The sequence below is a fragment of the Eulemur rufifrons genome, chromosome 5 (assembly GCF_041146395.1).
Source record: "Eulemur rufifrons isolate Redbay chromosome 5, OSU_ERuf_1, whole genome shotgun sequence".
Lineage (NCBI taxonomy): Eukaryota > Metazoa > Chordata > Mammalia > Primates > Lemuridae > Eulemur > Eulemur rufifrons.
The window spans coordinates 21,830,302-21,854,682 of record NC_090987.1 but is presented as its reverse complement, the minus strand read 5'-3'; the positions used below and the strand labels follow the sequence as shown (position 1 = coordinate 21,854,682).

Sequence of the window (24,381 nt, the reverse complement as noted above, 5' to 3'; positions counted from 1 at the left end):
GGTTCATTTATTCCTAAACCCAGTGGCACCGTGCAAACAACTGCCCAAGTCATCTCTTGGTATTGGTGGAGCTAACCTACTTTGGATTTGGAGCAAAGCTAAGCAATATATTTGAAAGTCAAGAAGCATCTGTCTGTCTAAGCAAAGGAGAGGCAGAGATTGTGAAGGGGGCAATGTTGATAATGAGTGAGTGGAGCATGGCTCAGGGAAGATTGGCTGGGTCAGCCACATTTCCCTGCATTGAGTCTTCCCCAGGCTCTGATAGTTCTCAACAAACCTGTATACAAATTTAGAACCTTTAAGGCATCCAAGTCATTTGCATTAGAAAACACTTAAAGAGCAGCTACTTTTATTGAGCCAAGAGGAGTGCAATGTAGGACAGGGACTGTTTGTACCTGCCCTAAAGGAGTTGGCAGTCTCACTGGGCACCTATAAGACACAGAGAGCAATAACAAACCCAAGGCAGCAGACAAGAAAGCCAAGTGACTGATGCAGAAAACCACGTTCCCTGACAGGTTTCAGAGAAGGGAAGAAATCTGAGGGTTTGGAGAACCAGGGCCAGGAGTGGACTTCAGCAGAATCTTGGCGATTGGGCAGAATTTAGGCAAGATGAGAGGAAGGAAGGAAGTCCTTCTTAGTTGGAAAATGCGGTCAGCAAAGACAAGGAGGTCAGAAATAGGGGGCCAACATAGGAAAGGAGTCTTGATGTGAGATGGCAAATGTAGACTGGGTCCAAATTACATAGGGCCTTGAAGAACAAATAAGGATTTGGGTTTTATTGTGTAGACAATAGGTAGCATCAAAAAATTTTCAAGGTAAAAGTGGTGGTACAAAGCAGACCATATCTCTCTTTCTAATATTACTTTTAAGCTTTTGGATATTTGAAAATACTATCCCAGTTCAATCTGGTTCTGGATCAGCTACATGGGTCAATTAGCCTTGGCTTATTGAGAGTTAAAAATAATAAAAAGTTCTGTTCCAGAAGATGAAGCACCCATCTGTTGTTGCCAAGATTTTTCCCTCCTTGTTACTTAATGCTAAAGGAAGACAACCTCTTAGGAGTTCTGAGAATTAATTAGTGTCTCCCAAGGGCTTTCTTATGTCTGTTGTTATTTATGTAGTTTATTAAAGAAAAGATCTCTCTTTATAAACATTCCCTTATTAGTCTTTGTTGAGTCAGCCAAGTGTACACTCAGGAAAGACAGTTGGGGTGTGAGGGTGGAGGAAGAAAACAAAATATATCAGGAAAAGGATGCTTAGAGATATTAGATATTGGGGGAATGTTTCTCTTTCTCTCTCTCTCTCTCTCTCTCTCTCACTTAGTCTCTGCTTCCTCTCAGTTGCTGCTGATTAATTACTCTGTCTCACGGCTTCTGCTTACTGCTTCTTTCTCTCTGTGTGCATTCTGACTTATGCCCTCCTGCCACCAGCTACTCACTCTGTATGTGTTCAATTCAGACTCCCTGAATCCAAATGCAGGTCTAGGGTCAAGGGCACTGGCAGAGGGGCTGAGATTTGAATTGGTTAAGGGAAAACTTCCTTCTTTGAAACTGAAGGGGAGAAGGTAAGGTCGTTACTTCTGTAGGTGGGAATGGGAAGCTGAGAGTGGTCATGTCTGATGACTCCATAATGAACTAGAAGAGAGCACCATCTGCTGAGAGTGAGGGATGAGTCTGAGTACGGACCTTGTGGAGCAGTGGTTTGGACTAGCTTGAGCGGGAGAGGAGCTGACCAGGAGTGGGTGAAAACATTGTCAGGCGGAGTTGAGAGCTGAGGGTTGGGATTATTTGGGGCTAGTCTGCCAGTCTATGTGGATTGTGTGATTTCTTCCTCATTGTGCAATTTCGGCCCTGCCTATCCACCTGCCTACCCCACAGCTCCTGGGTAGGAATGATGCGGGCAGATAAGAGGAGAGCTCAACCATGTGTATTGAGAGAGAAGAAAAGTTAGGAAGAAGCTGGGAAGATGGAGAGGTCAGGGACTGGAAGTCTGGAAGAGGCAGATACAAATGCAGAAAGACTGGGATTGGGATTAGAAAGTAGTACATTTCAATGTAGGATTTTGGAGGTGATGCCATGGTGCAACATGTATGGTAGATTAAATGTGGCCAAAACTTCTTTGCAGCTCCTCTTTCCACTCTGAATCTGAGCTGGCCTTGGGACTTGCATTGATCAACAGAATGCAGATGAAGTGATACTATGCAAGTTCCGGAACCTAGGCCTCCAGGAGCCTTATAGTTTCTGCCTTCGCTCTTGGAACACTGCCCAGGGCCCTCCATGGCATGAAAAATCCCAGAATAAAAGACTATGGTTGAGAGGCCCAGCCATCCCCGTTGTCTCAGGTGAGCACACCCCCCACCCACCTGTCCGGAGTGAGCCCAGTGGAGACCAGTAGAATTGCCCAATCAGCCTACAGACTCATTGTTCAGACTCAAAATAAGAAATCATTGTTTTAAGCTAGTAAGTTTTAGAGTGATTTATTCCATCAATAGCTAACCAATAGCCCATGGGAGTACCCTAATACAGTGTTGCTTCCTTTGTCTAGAACATTCTCCCCCGCCTCCTTGCCATCTCATTCTCCTGCACTCACACTTTATTTCGCCAACTTCTTTTTCTTTAATGCTCAGTTCATGTGTCACCTTCTCCAGCCAATCATATCATCTGCAAACAAGGATAATTTGACTTCTTCCTTTCCAATTTGGATACTCTTTATTTCTTTCTCTTGCCTAATTGCTCTGGCCAGCACTTCAAGTATTATGTTGAATTAAAGTGATGAAAGTGGGCGTCCTTGTCTTGTCCCAGATCTTAGAAGAAAAGCTTTCAATTTTTCCCCATTCAGCATAATGTTAGCTACGGGTTTGTCATATATGGCCTTTAGTATTTTGAGATATGTTTCTTCTTTACCCAGTTTCTTGAGAGTTTTTATCATAAAGGAATGTTGAATTTCATTGAATGCTTTTTCAGAATTTACTGAAATGATCATATGGTTTTTGTTCTTGGTTCTGTTAATGTGATGTAACACATTTATTGATTTGTGTATGTTGAACCTTCCTTTTATCCCTGGAATGAATCCCACTTGATCATGGTGGATGCTCTTTTTAATGTGTTGTTGAGTTAGGTTTGCTAGTATTCTGTTGAGGATTTACGCATCTATTATATGTTCATCGGTGATATTGGCCTGTAATTTTTTTTTGTTGTGTCTTTGCCTGGTTTTGGTATCAGGGTAATGCTTGGCACATGAAATGAATTTGGTATTCCTTCCTATTCAATATTTTTGAAGAATTTGAGTAGAACTGGTACTGGTTCTTCTTTGAATGTTTGGTAGAATCCAGCAGTGAAGCCATCAGGTCCTAGGATTTTCTTTGATGAGAGACTCTTTATTACAGCTTTGATCTTGTTACTCATTACTGGTTTGTTGAGGTTTTCTATTTCTTCATGGTTCAGTCTTGGTAGGTTGTGTGTGTCCTGGAATTTATCCATTTCTTCTACGTTTCCCAATTTCTTGGCATATATTTGTTCATAACAATCTCTGATGATCCTTTGTATACCAGTTATGTCTCCTTTTTCATATGTACATTGGTGATTTGTATATTTTCTTTTGTGAAATGTCTATTCAATTATTTTGCTCATTTAAAAAATATTGGGTTGCTTCATAATTTCATTAAGTTGAAGGAGTTCTTTAAATGTCCTGGATATATATGTTCTTTGTCAGATATACGTTTTGCAGGTATTTTCTCTGTGGTTTGCATGTTTATTTTCTTCTTGGGGTCTTATGATGAGCAGAAGTTTTTAATTTTTATGAAGTCCAATTTATCAGAGTTGGTTTTTTGGTTTGGGGGGGTTATTGCTTTGTGTGTCTAAGAAATCTTTGTCTTCCCCCTAGTCATGAAGGAATTGGCAGTGACAGGAAAGAGAAAGGGGCAGCAGCTTGAGGAAAAGGCAGAGTTCAAGAAAGACTGTGGTAGGTTCATTCATCCTAGTGGGTGTGAGATGGTTTTGATCACTTCTCTGATGACTTATGGTGTTGAACATCTTTTCATGTATTTATTGGGCATTTGTATATCTTCTCTGGGGAAATGTCTGTTCAAATATTTTGCTTACTTTTTAATTGGGTTATTTGTCTTTTTATTATCAAATTGTAAGCTTGCTTTATATATACAGGTGTATATTTATATATACCTTTTCAGATATATGATTTACAAATATTTTCTTCCATTCTTTGAGCTGTCTTTTCACTTCTTGATGCAGCATAAAAGTTTGTAATTTTGAGGAAGTCCAATTTATCTATTTTTTCTTTTGTCCATAGTGCTTTTGATGTTGTATGTATAAAAACACTGCCTGACCCAAGGTCATGAAGATATACTTGTATGTTTTCTTCTAAGGGTTTTATAGTGTTAGCTCTTTGATAGATCATACTTTGCATAGCATTGTCTTAGAGCATTTGTCTTTCCAGGAACATACAATCCCTTAGCCAAAGGAATCATGCTAGTAGTGGAATTTCAGCTTCAAGTGAGATTGGTGAGGGGAGATACTTTTGTTTAAGATGGGTCTTCCAGCACCCTTCAAATTATGTCAGTTTGGGCCTGCCAATTCACCTATGTGTAGACAGGGTCCTCCTTGGCTCACTTGGTAGTGAGCAATGGCGTGGTTAAAAGCAGAAATTTTGAAGTCACAATGATGCTAGTTTCAAATTCTTACTTTGCCACTTAATCAGCTGAGTAGCTTAACTCCTTTAAATTTCAATTAGTCCCTACCTCATAGGGTTGTTGAGAGGATTAAATGAAATAATGCATTAAGACACGTAGCACAATGTTCAGCTTATTGTAATCACTCAGTAAAAGTTGACGGCTGCTATTATTATTGGCTGTCACGTAATTGGATGTTAGTGCCATGTAAGTGGAGGGATGAGAAAGCAACTACATATAAAATTACAGTTTCGCCAGTGATGGCTTAGTACTGAATTCAAACAGTGTTTAACCATGTTTTAAAGCACACAATTTGGGGGAAATGTTGATTCTTTAAAAAGTCAATCCCTAGAGGGCCATAAAAGCTATTTTAATCTCTACAACTAATTACAAGGAAGTATAAATCAATAAACTTTGCTAAATGGTCTAAAATATAATAAAGAAAACCATCGTTAACAATCATCCAGGAAGCCGCTGTCCTTAATAGTGAGATGATGTAAAAGTTGGATGTGAAGAATGAATTTTATTATTTGAAAACTCCAGATGTTAACAAGGCTCTCAGGGAAGTTCTTAATTCAGCACAGAGTCATGGCTTTTCAGAATGATTATTTACTTTAGGTAACTTGAATGTATTTCCCCTGAATTCTATGTATACTTGTGCTGGTATGGACACAAGTGGCCATCTACAGAGAGGTATTTCTGCTTTCAGTGTTTTTCAACACCTCTTTCAGCTCAAAACCAGCCCCCTTCCCCTCCCTCCTCCTAAAGCTGCAACACCGCTTTGGAACCCAAATCAAGATTGGAGTCATGCTGTATCTAAGAAGCCTTAGCTCGTTTCTCTCAGTCCTATGTGGTGGTCACTGGCTCAAATCTGGGGGTCCCAGAGCTATCACCTGAATTCCCAAGCTTACCTTGCTGCCCCTCTGACTAGGAGAGCCAATGCCCACAAGAGTTCCTGAGCCAAAGAGCTCTCTGCCCATCATGCCCCCATGTATAGGACTGGGATTGCTTCTTGCCACCCTGTTTACTCCCAGTGGTGTGTTTTCCCAGGAATAGAATCTGCCTACGAATGCCATGTGAGCGCAGAGCCTTATTATAATGAATGGTGATGATTGACAACCTCCTGCTCTTGAGCCTGCCTGTGCTGCTGAGATCTATTCCCTGAGTCCTGGCTACACACCTGGTCACATCTTTGCTTGTATCACAGCAGAACCTATGAGGCCTTTTGGACAGTATACCTTTTCAACCCACCTCCTGCCCTACCCTGGGAAGCAGACCAAGTTCAGGTCTACCTTCTTCCCGATTTTCATCTGCTTACACTGCAATGGGAGATATCAGAGATGTTAAAGACTGGCTCAGTGTGATGGTAAGGCCAAGAAACAGACAAGAAAATCTTGCCATAGCAGTAAGAAGAACTGGATTTGGGGTTGGCTCTGTAAACAAATAGCTTTCATGGCCAATGACCTTCCTTAGTTAAATCAAAGGGCCAATGAGATCATAGAATGAAATAAACAACATAAATATGCATTGGGAAGTTGAGATACAAATAAGAAATCATGCTATTGTTGGCTGATCAGAGCCCTGAGATAGAGTAAAGGGTTTTGTAATCAGAGTTAAGAGAAATCTAAATAGCGGTGGTTAAATAAGATAAAACCTTATTTCCTTTCAATACAAAAGAAATTTGGAAATGGGCAGTCCAGAGTTGGAATGGTGGCTCAGCAGTTGTCAGGGACCAGGCTTCTGTTACCATTATCTTTCTGGGCCACACTAGCATATTTCCATCTGCAAAATCATCCCACAGCCCAAGATGGCTACTAGGCCTCCCCATCCATATTATAGACATCAGAAAAGAGGGAAAGGAAGGGGAAAAGGAAATACTTTTTAACCAAGTCAAGCTCTTTTGAAGGGACCTTCCCAAAAGTTCCACATTTCCATCTGCATCCTATTGGCCAGAAAATTGTCACATGGCCGTATCTAACTGTGAATAAACCTAGAAAAGGTAGTCTTTTATTTAGGTGCACTGCCACCTGAGAATGGGTACTATTGGATGGCAACTATTTAACAGCAATGTGCCACATACAGCCACTCGAAACCAGATGAAATGCCAGCATTCTTTGAGAGTTTAAAGTGATAACAGTGAAATGATCTGCCTTTGTGATTGGCTCAAATAAAATAAATGAGATCCAATCACTTGTTTAACAAAAATGTTTTGTGTAGCGGCTACATGCCAGGGACTGTGCTGAGCATTAGGGAGATGGGAGCGAGCGGAACATCGCCTGCCCTCATGAAGTTTGCAGTACACATCTATCCCACAAAAGAGTGTATAATTACAAATACGGTTGGGTTGTCTAAAGGGCGCCTTGTAAGATGCTCAGACTTCGTGCATTCAACTGTGTAGAGAGAGACAAAGGAGCTCTCTTCATCGGGCTTGGAGTCTGCTGGAAGCACCCCATTAAATGACAGTGGTTACGCGTCCTAACCACGCCGACAGTGTTCCTTTTCTCTAACCTTCCTCACTGCTGACCAAGGCTGTCTTAACTCTCACTCTTAAATGAAAGAGCTCCTGCCGGTTTGATCTTATCCTCTGTAGCCAGGGGAGACTTCTTCCTTTATTATCCACAGAGCTGAGGCCACACTCACTGCTCGATCTAAGGAAATTGGGGTGTGATGTCCCTCTCTCCTTGCCTGTGGCAAACAGCCGAGCAATTTACTCAGGCATTCTGAGGATCGAAAGCATCAGTCTGAAATGTCTGGTCTGCCCCAACAGGAAATGCTTTATTGGTTGAGCCAGGATTTTTGTTTTGATTTGCTATAGCCCTTTCTGATCTTATAATTTAGTTTGGAATTAAAATAGAGAATTTTATTTGCACTACCTGTCTTCTTCATTAGCTAGTATTTGGATTGACCTTGGAATTTTGACATGACAAAATAGTCAAAGAAAAGAGCATGGCATTTTTCTGCTGTCATTTTGTGGAGCCGAGAATTTTTGCGTGTCCTTCTGAAGAGTGGCTTTATTTTTAGCCCCGTGCAGCACTTTAGATGGATGTCCTGTCTGTTTCCACAAGGCAGCTCAGATAACCCAATCACATCCACTTTTAGGAAGAAATTCTTTTTGTTCTAACTTAAAAGCATCAGATATTACTAGAATAGGAAAGAGTTGTTCACTATTCTTAATGAGAAAACATATGGGGTAAATGACATGTTTCCATATCATATGTCAGATTTCCTTGACACTTTTTCTATGAAGCTTTTGGTTTTTGGCATGTAACTTTATGGTTGCTTGGAGGATTGTTAGGCTCCAGTGCTTGTAAGGAATAGAGACTCGGTCTGATAAAATACCTTGAGAAATGAGGAGACTGTAAGGTCATGAGAATAAGGTCAACAGGAGTCCTTTAGTACTCAGAGAGATGTACAGCTGGGCTTCTCTGGACCCTGGAATTTAGGTGGAGAATGGGAAGGCACCAATGCAGTTTTAGCATTCTCAGCAGCAGAGGGCAAAGGTCTTCCATACCAAACTTCGCCATTAACTCAATTCTGAGCTGTGCCCCAGTTAATAACTCCAGGGTTCTGCAGACATACTTGTCAAGTTATCTGGTTCTAATTTCGCTTTTCCTACAGAATAATTTGCTGATATTTGAACACTGTTAACTCTGAGATATTTAACATTGCAACTGGAAAGAAAAGAATGATTTTCAGGCTGATTTACACTGCCAATCCATGCAGCTGCAGGACTAAGACTACAACTTCCTTTGCAAATCTGCTAGTTACCTCTTTCTCTGAACTCCTGAGCTAAGCTGATGCTCTTGCTCTGAGAACCTGTCTGGTCCCAGAGTTTGCGTTGGGTTCTACAGAAAATGACTTCTGCTCTCTCTTGGTGGCTGGTCATGAAGCCAGGTTTGTGACCTCTTAGATAATTTTCTGTCACCTCTGATATCATTGGCTTAAAGTACAAAGCGAAGGATGCTGGGCTTCCATCCTTATGCATATTCAGTGCTTACACGGGAGAAAATGGTTCTCCAACTTGACTGCTCAGATTACCCTCCTAAGCACAGCTGCCAGTTTTGGAAACTTGTGCCATGGGCCTATGTGAGTCCCATGCCTAGAACCAGGCCTTTCTTGGAAGAACAGCTCAAAGAGAGCATCCTTTGTCACAGCACCTTTGTATTATAATAGTCTCCGCTAGTGGTCGCTGGGAACCTGTCCTCAGACTCCAGGAGTGCGTCTATATCCCTTCACTGACAAAGCTTCTCATCCCTCATTGGCTAGGAAGAAAACGACAAATGAGTATCTCTTTTTTGGTTTCTTAATGTGGCAGCCAAGAGAAGAACATTTATCTCAAGAGTAAATTGTGAAGTTTCTGGATAGTTCATGATAATAAAGCTGCGGGGGTATGAAATACAATGGTGATGCATTTTAAAACTCTTTTGCAATCTGTTGAGAGATACCAATGGTAAGATGCTCCTTCAGTCAGGACCATCTTTGGCAACCTGAGGTGAGGAGGTCATCCATGGTGGATTTCTGTGCAGCCTGGCATTACCTTAGAACTCTTGACTGCAAAGATGCCACCATTTTGGCCCTTCCATCTCTCTCATCTGACAGGCAGAATTTGGGGCCTGGATTTCACACCACAGTAAGGAGGAAGGCACAATATCAACTCCATCACCAACGCTGTTGGAAGACCTAGCAGGAATTTAGAACGTTCCTTTACCTATACAAAGATCCTAACAGGATGTGCAGATCTCCAGATGCTGACAATGGCCCAAGGCTAGTCTAGCCTTTAGTAATCATCTTTGAAGGAATTCTGTTTTCAAAAATAATTTATTCAAATATATTTGTGCCAAAATAATTCTAAAAAGTATTCGTTTATCTTAGTCACCCCCAAGCAAATGTGCATTTAACTACATGAACACAACTATTACTTCATAGTTTTTTTATTATAGACTTTTTTTTATCCACATGAATGTTAAAGAAACTACAACAGAGTTAAATACCATTTTTGATAACATGATTATATTCTTAATTACACTCAATATTAAACTGTAAAATATTTCCAGAGGAATACAATCTTCATTCATACAGCAGGCAAAGTACCAGAGAGGAAGGGGCCACGTGGAAGTCTGTTCAGTTTGCTATGAAAAGCAGATCTGTTCGGCTGGTGCCTTCCCATCTGTCGAAATGTAATCCCCACACCTAGGACAGGTCTTGTGTTTTCTTTCCACCAAGAATCACTTCTTCGAAAGCAAAAGACAGTCTTGTAGAGCTGCCCTCTCCATGTGTGTGGCACTGAGACCACTTGGGACCTTCCATGGGTTTCCCACCCTGGTTGGCTAACAGCACTTCCCACTCTCCGGGTTCAGCTGTCCTTTAAAAACACAAAGACTCAAACTTTGGTTCCACCAAAAGATGCAACAAGCATTGACGGCTCTGGTTGGCTCCCCCCTCCCCCCACTAATGGATGGCTGCTACAGTCTATTTTACATGGTTGTCCATGCTGTTTTGAGGTCACTTGTCCTTAGGGTCTCCCGAACCTGATTCCCAAGCCCTTTCTTTCAATTCGCAGTCTTTATGCAGGTCAGAAGTGCTCAGTGGCAGGCTGTATCTTACAAGAGAACAAGAGTAAGTAGTTCTGTGCACCTGGGATAAGATAAAAGCACGGAATGACAAGCTGAGCATCATACCATCAGATAATTTAAAAACATTTAAAGTCATATTTAGCATACCATTAAGAGAAGACATTTTTTGGACAGTTTGAATAAAAGTCCTTAAAAAGAGAGTATGAAAGCGTCTTCCTTTTTACATATGTTTGTCTGCTATCTTAGATTATGCATCTCTGATGACATTGAGCCAAACTAGAACTATGAAATCAGAGTGGGCTGGTTTGATGTGCCTTCTTTACAGTAAAGCTATTTAGCCAGGTTCTAGAAGCTCAGGTTAGTTGTTGGGCAAACGTGAAGGCAACCTGCAGTGAAAGGGGAAGACAGAATTTCATGCTCTGGTGCGCTGCTGGCTTTGGTGGGATGGTCCAAGTTACATTTTAATATTTTTCTTGTCTTGGGGTGTCAGGGCAACTGTAGAAGTATGAGGGGAGGTTCTGTGATTCAAAATCAATGAAACCACCAGATTGGTTATTAACTGCATATTTATAACAGATAATAGAAGACGTGAATTAGGCCATGATGCCCCTATGGGCTGCAGAGCCAGAGGACCTGCCGCTTTCCAACAGTGAGACCACAGGCAACTTACTCATCTTTCTGCACTTCAACTTTCTCAGCTGCAAGGTGGTGAAAGTAGCAATATTTATCTGAAGTTATCTGGGTTGTTCGGAAGATTAAGATAATCTACACGAAGTGCTTATTAATAGAATGGGGGGGCACACGGCTAGTCTCAGTGGAGATTCTTGAAAGAACCTCTATGCCTGACTCAAGATGAGAGAAATGGATATACTATTCCCATGCTTTATCTTTGACCTATACGAAAGAAGACACAGAGAAAGTTCAATTACAATCCTTCAATATCCTTTTAAGACTTTTTTTCATTATTATTTTTATAGCAATTATTCCAGAAGTGATGTACAAATTATGAGAGTTTACCAAAGAAGGAGATATTAAGAAAGGAAAAAATCATATTTTCAGACTCTCCAGAAGGATGCAAAGTAGCAGTTAGTGATGAAGAAAATGTAGACATCAGGCAAAAGAAGGTGGGTCCTGCCCTTGGGTGTTATATGTGGTCTTGAACTGGCTTTAATAAAAGCAGCTCCTTTGGGGGAAAGGACAGAGGATATGGCAGAAGACCAGCATGCAAAAGTGACAGCCAAAATTTTAGAGCTGGTAGAGACTTTGATTGGGTTCAGTCGCCCACATTTTATAGGTAAGAGTGAGACTCAAAGAGATTAAATGACGTTACTGAAGATAACATCAGAAGGTAGTGTCAGATTTAGTCTCCTACACCATCAGCCCAAGGATCCAAGGAATGCAAAGAGTGGCTTTAGGGTCAAATAGCCCTGGATTGAAACCTGGTTCTGTCACTTGATGGCTAAGTGACCTTACCAAGCCTCAATGTTCTCAAGTATGCGATGGGGGGTAACACTGGGATCCACCTTACAGAGTTGCAAGGATAATGCAGCAAAGAATTTAGTCCACCATCTGGCATAGTTAGGGTTCAATAAATGATAGTTATTATCCTTCCCAGCTTGGTCGATCGGTTTCTGCATGACTATGCGAGACCCATTTCCCATGATTCACTTCCTACTTATGTAAAATGATTTAATTCTTCTCTCTGAAAGAAATGGGTGTTTCAACCAGTTAGCATGAATGATCTTTGCAAAATGTTTAAAGGTGCTTGAAAGAAAATAAATGTAAAGTAATAATTAAATTGGCATTAATATCATACCATTTTTATTTGGGGTACAGATTTCACACAGATTACACTGGGGTGTCTGTGCAGGAACTGGGTCATAGAAATAACTAGAGGTAAGGAGGGCCATCAGGAATAATTCTGGTGTTAAAGATGGGCCAAGATGAAAGGATAATACACATAACATTTTGAAATATATTTCAAATCTTTTCCATTGTACTCACAAGCTCATGATGAAGCAAATACACAGAGCAGTACAATGTCTGACCTAACAGAGGTTGTTGTAGGAGGGAGTTTGAGAATAAATAAAATACACTTTACATAGCTGGTAGCTAAACAAATGTAACTCATTTCCCCAAAGGGGACAATACCTCAGTGGAAGAAAGGTTTAGGTAAATCCATGGGTCATGGATCTTTAAGGAGTTATCAAGGGCAAGTTAAGAGTCTTCAGTGTATATGCCTAAATTTTGAGGTTAATATTATTTAGAACAACAATTTGGCTCTTTCAATGGAAGTCAGTATCTTGGCCTGGGTGAACGTTTATTGTGATTCAACATGGCATTTCTTATGTTCTAATGTAGGGTAACAAAGATTTGTAGAGCAGTGATATGTGGCAGCCCTTGCTCGGCTTATTAAGTGGATTGCCTGTGGTTTTGAAAAGCTTCCTCCTCTTAACAGTCGTATTGGAATCCACTGGGTGGCAAGAACACAGCACAGTACCTTAAGGGTCAGTCTTGTGTAAGACATTAATGCATCAATCCCTAATTTGGAAACCTGTGGTCACTCTGCAAGACAGAATTTGACTCTCTCCCTTGGTGTAATGATTTTTATTTTGTAATCTCTCTTGGGGTAACTCCTTACAGGACTGGCATGTTGAGAATCAGAGACTGCTTCTAACAATATGGTCGTGATTCTCTGCTTGGCTGATTTAGCTAAGCATTTAAGTAACCACTAATCTTCTGAAAGCACCAGGGTCTACTTAGAGAAATCCCTGTTGTCTGCAAGGATGGAAACAAAATCAGCATGGAGGAAGCATTAGTTACTAAACAAAAATCAATCTTTTTTTTTTTTTTTCCACCTAGCTCTACACTATGTCACTTTCAGAAAGGTGGGTTCTGGGCAGTGGGTTTTCATTTTGTAGGTGCAAGATGGGCTTATGTCTAACAAGCAGGGAAGATGGGGTGGGGAAGGGGAAGGGGTAAAAAGAGAGTTCACTGAAGTTCCTAAGTATAAATCAAACCACATTCTAATGGATGAATCTTACAAACACTCAGTAAAACAAAGCAGACACAAGAGAACATTCCATTCAACATCACTTACATGAAGCTCAAAAACAGGCAAAATTAACCTTTGTTGGGGCTTGGGGGTAGGAGAAACTCTACAGGGTCATGAGGCTGTTATCGGGTGCTGCAAACCTAAGTGAGCTCATCTTGTGAAAATTCACAGAGTTTTGATTTGTAAGCTTCATGGTTTGTATGACTTTATGATTTATAGACATTGCTGAATTTGTGTTGCATTTCAATAAAAAGGTTATTTTAAAAACACATCCTAATATTTTCTCTTTGATTTGAAAAAGAACCAGTTTGACATTTTCATATTACACATATGGAGATTATCGGAATTAATTTGGAATTAATTCCTGCCTTGATTACCTTGATATTCTGAGTTAAGATTTACTGAATCTGAATATTGTAAAATTTTCATTTCACACTGCCGGTGCAAATCCAGTCTACTATAATGATAAAGAAATTGCCCAAAGTCAACTTCAGACTTAATAAAAATACTTTAATATATGGGACAGAGCCACACTCACAGGCAGATGTGTGTATAACTCCATGGGGATGGGAACAGTATGACTTACTATCTGAGCATCCCTGTTGCAGGATCATCTGCTCTCCGAGAACAAGAAGTCCATTCATTAGGAAAAGGCGGGCACTGGATCTAAAGCTGGGCGTCCTATAGTCTCTTCTTAGCTTTGCAATATGGACACAAAATGTCACATCTCTTATCTCTATGTCTCAATTCCCCATGTGTAAAATTAAGGGAAAGCATATGAATGAAAGGCTGTTTGGGAAGGGTTTTGAGTGACTGATGAAACTTGACATAATCATCATTATTTGAGACAAATACTGAAGATTACCACTAATAAAGATGATGGCAAGAAGTAGGATTGTCATCTGCCTATGGTAGAGGAGACTTGTGATACACAGAAGAGAGGCATGAAGGACAAAAAAAAAAAAAAAAAAAAAGAACCATGAGCCTACATGGTAGGGAATTCTTTTTGCCAATAAATTCTATTAAGTTGAAAATGTGTTCCAAAGGGAAGAAGTGGGAAGAATCATTCTGATGGGAGTGGATCAAACTGATACATGGCCAAAGTCCTAGCTGGTCATGAGCACTAACAAATGCTACTTCTGGAATCTGAGTTTTTTCCTGATTTAGCAATTCCTATTGTTTAGGTCATTCCCACCATACTGTTACAGAAACAATAATGTCCTAGTTTTTGCATTCCCATAATTCTAATAATTACATATATCTTCTTCCATAGAATCAAAAAGTTGCTTTTGAAATGTTTAGGTACATTGTGATTGTAGACATTGGATTTTCACTGTCTGCTTCTCCTTAAGAATATAGAAAAATTGTCTTTTAAATGGTTGCCAGGGACGTGACCTTGAACTTGGTTTCAGCTGTAGAGAAACTATTATTGGTTTAGGGAAAGAATGAATTACTATTCCTAGAGCAGAAGGTCTCAAAGGTCTGTATTGTCTCCAGTTGTTCATATCATGATCTGCAGTCATTTACTGAAAGTCAGATTTCGGGAAGACTTTTTGGAAGCAAAGGAGAGAAAGAGAAAATGAGACACCATGAGGATGACCTCTGACACTTCAGTTTCCTTTAGAGAGGCCGTAATCAGGGTGTCAGATAGAAACATAAAGAGCAGAAGATCTTAAAGCAGAATGAAGATCACTTCCTGCATACGGAATAGAGAATTTCCTTAGTTTTAGGAATTTTTCCATGGTATTTGTAAGAAGCACTCGGACGTTCATTTAGGAAGTCTCATCCCCAGACATAAGGAAATTCATTGGTATATTAACTCAAACACAGGATGCAATTTGACCAATCCCTTGGGCTATTTCAAACACATCAAAAAGTAATACGTCCAAGCAGTTACAATACAGAGAGTTAAGAAAATCTCTTTCCTCCGGCGATCTCACCTTTTAGCTTTTGCTGAGATGGGCGCCAAGCTTTTCTTTCCTGATCAAGCTTGCTGCATAGGGGATCTATAAGATAAAAACAAGCAGAAGCATCCAGGTAAGCTAAATTTGGAGACAGATGTGTAATGGAGACCCTTCATCATGCCTAACAATTTGAATGCCAATAGATCCTCCCTGAGGAAGAGAGGTCTCCATCTGCTCAGCAGTATGGGACTTCGGGGGTATAGCACTCTGAAGGCATGTTAGAAAGTACATTGAGGACAGAACAGGTGATCACACTGCATTGCTGCTTTAATTAGGCCCTGACGTTAGTGTGTGACAGTTCATCTTGAAAAGGTTTTTTAAATTTACATTTAATATTATGGTATTACTATCATTTTTTATTTAGGTATAAAAACTGAGTTATGATGTTACAATGTATGTCCAAGGTCACAAAACACGAATGTGATTACCAACTAGTTCAATGTAACCTTTCATTGTATTAGAGTGATTTCTTTTTAAAATTAGCTATCATTATACATCACAAATAAGACTAAGTGAACACAACTATTACTCTGGGTAAATTCGCAATACCTAATAAGAAGCATCCGACATAACTGCACTGAATGGAAAATAAAACCTTGAGAATTCTACCCGGATAAATTTGAAAGGTGCATTTGAATACCAGGGTTTTGAATAAAAGCCTATTATTACATTTGGTGTGCTACTATTAATTAGAAAACTGAAATGGTTGAAATTGGACTACATGTATTATTTAGCTATGTCTCCCCACTGGCCCCAGTGAAGGTACCCTAGCGTCACGTTACCTACCTTACCTTCATCAATACAAGGCTAACCTCAGGACCCTAAAGATTGAATCTATTTTACACTTAAAGAAATAAATATTCATTCTTCTAGAATGTAATTAATATGAAATAAGTAAAAGCAATGAGGGAAATAAAATTACTTTCATTCAATTAGCAATGTTTTTGAATACTGTTATATACATTCCCAGCATATTGTATGTTTTGCTCTCATTTCCCATAGGTCCACACATATGAATCTCTATTAATGGGAAGGAGCTATGTATGAATCCACAATAATGCTAGTAACTAAGATGAGCTGGATGATTTTACCATAATAACTAGTCAGTTGAATTAAACAGTATTTTAATGGAAAAAATAACCATCTCACTATTTTGATACACAACTACAACATAAAAATATCTGATAGGTACATATCTGATCAGGGCATTGATCACAGTAATGAAATTAATGATTCATTTGTAACATAAAAAGTTCAGTGGACTAATCTCATATTTTAGGGTGTGAGCTGAGATCAGATAGAAAACTATGACAAGGACAGTTACATAGGGACCCACTCTAATTACCTCTTCTTTTCACTCTCGGTTATGCTACACCTGCTATTAACAGAGACACCCTTGAATCTTGGTTTTCCATTATGGTGTATGCTGCAATGTGCCAAAGCACATAGATCACCTCTATCTTTAGATGCATGATATAAAAGAGCCTTGAATGGAATCCTCTTATTTAGGATAACAAGAAATGATGTAAACTTTTGGGTATGAAGAGTTACTGATAAAACGTGTTTGTAACACTCTCACATTTAGAAAGAGTTCTCAACATTAAGATTAGTTGCCACAAAGATTTAGTGAGTGTCTGCTATGTGCCAGGCACTATGAAAGGCAAGTTAACATCATCACGGGCTGTCTCACCAAAGCAAGTAAACTACTCATCCTAACCCAAAGAAAGCTGCCTGAATGAGGGAATTTCAGAGCCAAGTCAAAATGTATTTTTCCTTCTTTTTTCAGAAAAAAACAATATAGCATTTCACTAGGGTAGGAAGCTGAGACGGAAAAGAAAAAAAGGACATTTCCAAATAAGCACAGGCAATTCCCAAAGCTCCAAACTGGAACTTAAAATTGGTGTAAAGAATTATCCCCACTCAGATGTTGACTTTTATGTTTATTTCATTAAAACAACATGAAGTAAAAGCCAAATAAGAGAGACAAAAAAGCAAAATTTATGAGCTTAGAATTATGTATTTTAAATCCTAAGTCCTAAATCATGAATGATAAATCAAGATTATATTAGCAGCTGGCCCAGTTGTTCATGGAAACTACATTATTTCATTGACTCCAAGATTCACTTTCCCCTCCTCACATTTTAACATTTCTGAAATCAGATTTACTATAATTGATAGTATCTTAGAATTACAGTTGGGATCTTGTTTCTTTACGATTCATAAAGTGATGGTGCCTCTTACAATTCATATGATTCAATTCCATAAAATGCAATATTGGACTTATAGACACCTCAGCAAACACTCCCCAACTTGGAAGCTCAGGATTCTAGAGGCTCCATTTAAGCTGGTTATTCCATGAATATCTCCTACAATAGGACTTACAAAAGCTTTCTTTTCATTTTGACCAACTTGGAAATCACCAAGATTAGCATGGACAAAAAAAATATTGAGGTATTATGTAACATCGAAATTACCTAGTTGGCTCTATTAGATCAACCGTATTGGGGTCTTACCAAAAAAATGTAACTTCCTAGTTTGTGCCAACAGAGAGTTAGTCACACACATTTAGGTAAGTCATCACATCAAAAGGAAAGAAAGATGAGAAGAAGAAGGCTACACAACTAAGGAACAACTGACTGCATCATCAGCATGCACACGAGTAGATCAATAATTGAAAAAAGATGCACAATAGTCAAAGTCTGTCTACTGCTAGAGAATCTTAAGTCAGCTTCCACGGAAGTTCAGACTTGCATCTAGTCCCCTGATGCCACACAACCAAAATCCTTTTAGCCACAGAACCAAAATCCTCTAGTGGCCCAAAGATCTATTTCTAAAAACATAGTGCAAAACCGTAACTATTCTATTAATAACCACTTTTTTTAAAAAAGACGTAAATCATATTTTTAAAAACTCCCTCGGTTTAGACAGTAGGAATCTGGGCAAGTTCCCGTCCTAATGAATACTGGAGAACCTCCAAGAAAAGACCATCTCACTGAAGAGCCATGTCTTTGCCAAAGAGCAACGATAAAGACCTCTCATTCCTTTCTCTGTGAAGATGCATCGCGCTCCCACCGTCAGCAAGTTGTAAACTGTTGTTTTACAAGTCCACAGTGAACGAAACATTAATACTTAATCTATTGATTGAAAATTATTTTAATTGAGGCTTTTAATGAAGAACTTAGACCGGTTCCCTCTAGCTGCGTGACTGCAACATTCTGTCTAAACAGCAGAGGGCACCTCAAGACTAGCACATTTTCTCAATCACTGTGCCTCCTGGTAGGTAGCAATCTGGCAAGTTCCAAGGATGTGAACTTGGGTGTAGCCATTTATCATGCGTTCTGTGTTGTAGCTTCACGAAGCCCTTCAACAACTATGACTAAAAAAAGAAAGCATGTCTTCAACAAACCTATAGTAGTAGCTTATGCACAAATGCACTTGCCTAAAAAAGTATTGCCAAATTAGCTACACACACAAAAAAGGTTATCAGGGCATCCTAACAGTTTCTGCTCATGTTGCAAATTATTATGTTCCAGGCCTTGGGAAAATGTAAAAGGTTATTCACTGAGCAAAATATCTTTAGCTTCTTAATCCTAAGGGATGATAAATTTTGTTTGAAATTTTGAACAAAGTTCTCCTAGAATCACAATTCATTCGTGAACAAAAAAATCCTTTGCCCTTTATTATACTAAACACTTATATTTTCATGAACTTGCCAAATTTTAAAACTTTTGTATTTGGTCCACAGTTGTACCAAATTTCTTTGTTTTGCATAATAAATCTGGCTTAGTAATGAAAATGCTTTAAGAATTTGAAAACCCAGTGCAGGGGTGGGTACTTTAATACAAACAGTGTTAAGTACTATAAAACTCAAATTTTAAGCTATTTTTAAAAAAAGTAAGTTGTGGCCATGTATAAATGTTAAATAAACTAATTCTTCACATGTTTTAAATCTTACATTGAGATAAATGCACATTCATTTATAAAGGCACAAAGAGAGTCAACAATTTGACTCTATAGTCATCACAACTTTGCATTTAACAAATGGAGAAAAAAAGCAATGGTGCAGAAATTATAGTCAGCAGAGAATCTAAAAATGGAGGAGCCAAAGAAATTCAGAAGTTTTCTTTCTATAGCAATGATACCCAAGATACTTTTGATATAAGTCTTTTGAATAGGAATACTTTTTAACAACACAGGATAAATGCATTGTGGGTCTATGGGAATCATTACAAAATATGATGGCTTTAATATATTTGAATCCTCCATGATTGCAAGATAGAGTGGGTTTTTATTTCATCTAAAGAAAAAAATGCCTATTCTGTAATATATGCTCTATAAACTTTAAATATAATTTTGAGTAAATTGTTCTGTTCGCAGGAAGCAAAGCATGTAACCATATTTACTGATGAATGAGATTACTCAACTGAAATATTGAGAAAGCCAATAATTGTGATACCTTGCAGCTTCTTGATAATCTTTAGACAGAATTTTCAGGTGCTTTGGTAAATACATCAAGCTGAATGGGGTTAGGTAAATTTCTGTTCAAGTAACATTGAGTCTGCTGCCTCAGTTCTAAAGCAGATCGTATAATGCAAACACAGGTCCTTCCTGCACAAAAATATCTCTAGCCACCAGGCCTTAAACAGTTCCACTATTACAGGTACTACTTTGAGAAGAGCCATGCCATTAAACTGATTACTCACATTTTATGGCTTGCATGTGCATTTCATGTTTATTAATCACTTCCCCTCTTATATTACTCCTACCAGGGCACTAGGCTAAACTTCGCAACAGTTTCCTTTTTGTTGAGGAAGTGACACTTAATGAACTATACGGGATGGATCCTAATCTCGTTTATAGACCTTAAATCTCATGTCTATTAGTTGCAGTTAGAGAGGGAACATACAAGCTCCCTGTAATTCACTAGTGTTCTTTCCTTTAGTAATTGTAGTTGTTTAGCATAAAAAAAAAAATTGAGGAAATCTATCCCAAGCCAGGGAAATTTGGAAAAGAATTAAGAGGACTGCTATATGAGGGTATCACAGTTGGGTCAGGGGGTATCATGGGTGGTAATTCATTCAACAAACATTTACTGATGGTTGTGTGATGCAAGACACGTGCTAGGTACCGGAGGCAGCATAAAAATCCTGGGCATCTTACGGTAGGGGGCACAAAAGAAGGGGAAGATGCAGGAGGGACAAATCATGTCTATTTCACCAATTTTCATGTTGTTAGCCTGGATGTACCTTTGTGGGTTTCAGGAATTACATGGTACCTCCAGGGCTGGGGGAAAAAACTCTAGCTTCTCCCAAACTATTTAATTTGCTACCAGGAATAGTTTACTACCTAGAGGAATGTGAATTAATAATACTTGTCTAGACAGATGAATACATGATGATAAAACATTTTGCAATACAGTATAATAAAAAGGTTTAGTAATACCAATTTGTATCTTCCATGTACCAAATATCTCAAAAGATATGAGACATTTTTTCTTCTATCAATACTACCTGCTTATTAAATGAATGCAATATCATTTCCTCTTTCACTAAGGAAACCAAATGTCAAGGAAAATTAAGACATTAAGGTTACATCACTGGCCTTAAATAGGTGCTGAAATAAATACTTAGTTTCCTTTCCTAAGGTCCATTTTGCTATACTCACTGTCACCCTGAAATCACAATTTTTTTGTTGCGCATGTGGCATTTTTATTTTGTTCATTTTAAGAATCTGAAAATGATGCCCTGTGTAAAATAAGTAAGGTCTTAAAATTGTATATTCCCCTGCCTCCAATCTTTTCTTTAAATTCTTCCTTTGGACAAAGGAAACAGTATATTCACAGCAAGTAATTATAGCTTTTATTATCTAGGAATCAAAAGCTAAGAATAGTAGATACATTTTTTTAACCTCTGTGGGGGATTTGTTGCCAATCGATGAAGAAAATCCTCTGCTCCCCAGTGAATTTAGGTGCAAACAAAACTAGCACACAAACAAAACCAACACAAGAAGGAAGATCCTGTTTAAGCGGCATCTTATGCAGTGGTTTTCAGAACTGAGAGTTGTTAATGAGCACTTTAGATCAAGGAAAACCACAGCAGGAGTATTAGAGTCAGAAGCAGCACTTTTAACACAGCCCCCAGAATGGGGGAAAACATCATGAGATACAAGATTGCTTTAAAAATTACTCTCAGGAATATTCATTAACACTGGCACGATTTCTCCGATGCAGAAAGGAAACATTAATAACCATCTTTCTTAAATAATCCTGACAGAGAACTAGATCCCCGACTCTCTAGACAAGACAGGCATATAGCATAGATACACGCTTAAAGGCTGAAGAATAACACGGATCAGTGCAAACAAGTCGAGTAACCAAAAGTACAATAATCATGCCGGGAATATCACTAAGGATCAGCATATGTCTGTATCGAGGTGATTAAAAATATCTTGAAAATATTGAACAGAAATAAATGTCGCCATTGTACTCACAGAAATGAAGAAGCTTGGGAAACTGCTTTAAAAGCCCTAGTACTAGATGTATGTACTTGGGGACAAAGGGCAAGGAATTCAGAAAACAAACAAACAAACAAAACCCCAAAACAAAACCAAACCACTACATTTAGTTTCAGACATCTGCCTGTTTTTTCCATATAAGTAGACTGTAATCAGTGTCCGCTTTTGGAAATGATTTGTACAGGATAATACACTTCACTTGGAAATAATTTGTTTCTTTTCATCATCCTTCAAGTGAATTTAATTGATTAATTGTGTCGATACTAAGTTCTTTTGAAAGTGGAGGGCCTGGCTCAGGTCTCAGTAGTGAAAGGAGGGGAGGATGGAAGACATTTGCCCTTCACTGAGCTCCTAGCACATTCCAGCACTGTGTTCAGAAGTTTGCACAGTGCAAGCAAACGCAGGTACCTCCAGCTCGCCCACAGAGACAATTTACACATCTGTCTATTAACACATGGTAGGTAGTTACATTTAGAGGAAACATACTGACACATCTGTTTACCCTGTGTCTAAGTAAATCTCTTGGTAATTAGCATCTAAACCAGCTGAGAGGTAAGTGGACCAAAGGATTTCACGACAAAAACATGAACAGTTTCATACACATTGGGTGGTGTAAAAAAAAAAAAAAAAATCAAGCAAGTTGTGTTTATTTTTAAATAGGAATGCATCTTACAATTTGTAACTGTTGTACCATTTCTTCTCGGTAGGCTAGTTCCCTTTTCATCTGATCCTGAAAATTATCTGGTAGGAGAGAGAAATAGAGAAAGAGATTACTTGAAGTGCAAAACCTACTTTTAGTATATCTAGTAACAATATTTTGGACAGTCCCATACACAGCTCCCCGCCACTTAAGTCTTTTTTTTTTTTTTAAGTAAATAATATGGTTGTTTGAAGAGATGTTTTCAACACTCTATAATTTAATCAGAATAGACAGTAAATTGTGAGAGAGTAAGGTGTATGTGTTACATTTCACAGTATCTCATACCCCATCTACTCTAATTCCTTGTATATAATAATTAGGCAGCAATTTTCAGTGCAATCGTGTTCTCTGTTTGCTCACTTGTGCAAGTCACAGGTGTTGAGAGCTTCCACTGTTTTCAGAAGTCCAGCATGAGCAAGGGGTGGACCTCAGATAGAGCCGATTGTAGGAAATGCTGCCCTCGTGCATGTAATGCCTTCTGGGTGAGGAAGACCTGGGCCCGTGAAGTATGCCTGCCTGTCATGGCTGCCACTCATCTCACTCCTAAGACAGCGATAAACGTACTCTGGCCCAACTCTCCCAACCAGCAAACTCTGTCACCCTGGACCAGCCTTAGTCTACAGACCTTACCCCACTCTGAGAAGGGAGGAACTTTAAGACATATTATTATGCAAAATATTTTTGCTAGCCTACCTATTGATCATTTTTATTGCATTTAAGGAAAAAAAAGAAAGACTTCCAAATGAATAGCATACTATTGCATCTTCTTCATGTGATCTTTTTAAAAGTGTAGACTTGGTTAATTTTGGATTTTTCCGCCTTGAAGGAGAAATTAACATGATTACATATTGAATTTGTTGTTGATAGGGTAGCAGCTTGGGGAAACCAGAAACTTGATCATTATCTTTTCCTCTCTTGTTCCTTTCACCTCTACAGTGAACTGGTGTGTAAATCCTATATGTTCAACCTCCATCCTCTCCTCTCTTTGCCATTGTTACCTCCCTAATGTAGACACCTCTTCCCCGAATGGTTTTCTGACTGACCACCTGGCCTCTAGCCCCTTCTTCTCCAAATCCCATTCATTGCCCTGCTTAAAAATCTCCGATGGCTTCCCATCGCTTTCAAGATAATAAATCCTTCACCACTCGTGACACCCTGGGTGCTTACAGATTAAAAGACTTTGTTCTTTTTATTTTTTTTACTTCTTTCTACTATTTGAATTCCTTCTCCAACCTCAAGCAAATATAATTTTTTTTTTTTTTTTTTTTTTTTTTTTTTGAGACAGAGTCTCACTCTGTTGCCAGGGCTAGAGTGCCATGGCGTCAGCCTAACTCACAGCAACCTCAAACTCCTGGGCTCAAGCAATCCTCCTGCCTCAGCCTCCCGAGTAGCTGGGACTACAGGCATGTGCCACCATGCCCAGCTAATTTTTCTATCTATATTTTTAGCTGTCCATATAATTTCTTTCTATTTTTAGTAGAGACGAGGCCTTGCTCTTGCTCAGGCTGGTCTCGAACTCCTGAGCTCACACAATCCGCCCACCTCGGCCTCCCAGAGTGCTAGGATTACAGGCATGAGCCATGGCGCCCAGCCTATAGTTTATTTTTTAAAAAGACCGAATCCCTACTTTTACCTCTGAATTTGAAGGAATAGAGTGAAGTATGTGGTGCAATGCAAGGATTGAGGGAAAAGACCTCATCCACTCAGGAGTTAAGGGGGAGGACCAGCTTGCACAGACACGTGGAGGACAGCATTCCACACAAGGACGTGGAAGGAGAAGAGGGGAACTGCAGGTGACTCAGTTTGCTGCAGTAGAGGGCACAGAGGAAATCCCCTGCACCCCGCCACTCACCGAACCACTCTCCAGTCCTCAAATACACATTGTACTTCCT

General features: G+C 39.2%; 1 protein-coding gene across 1 annotated transcript in view; it reads right to left on the bottom strand.

Moving 5' to 3' along the window:
• Window positions 1-9,599: 9,599 nt before the first annotated feature.
• SKOR2 (SKI family transcriptional corepressor 2) overlaps window positions 9,600-24,381 on the bottom strand; it is a 42,628-nt gene continuing 27,846 nt past the window's right edge. Inside the window, exons 7-9 of the mRNA XM_069468017.1 lie at window positions 22,463-22,530; window positions 15,253-15,318; window positions 9,600-10,318 (exon numbers count right to left, since the gene is read on the bottom strand). Of these exons, the coding sequence (XP_069324118.1) occupies window positions 15,256-15,318; window positions 22,463-22,530 (131 nt within the window). The 3' untranslated portion in view covers window positions 9,600-10,318; window positions 15,253-15,255. The remainder of the gene's footprint in view (window positions 10,319-15,252; window positions 15,319-22,462; window positions 22,531-24,381) is intronic.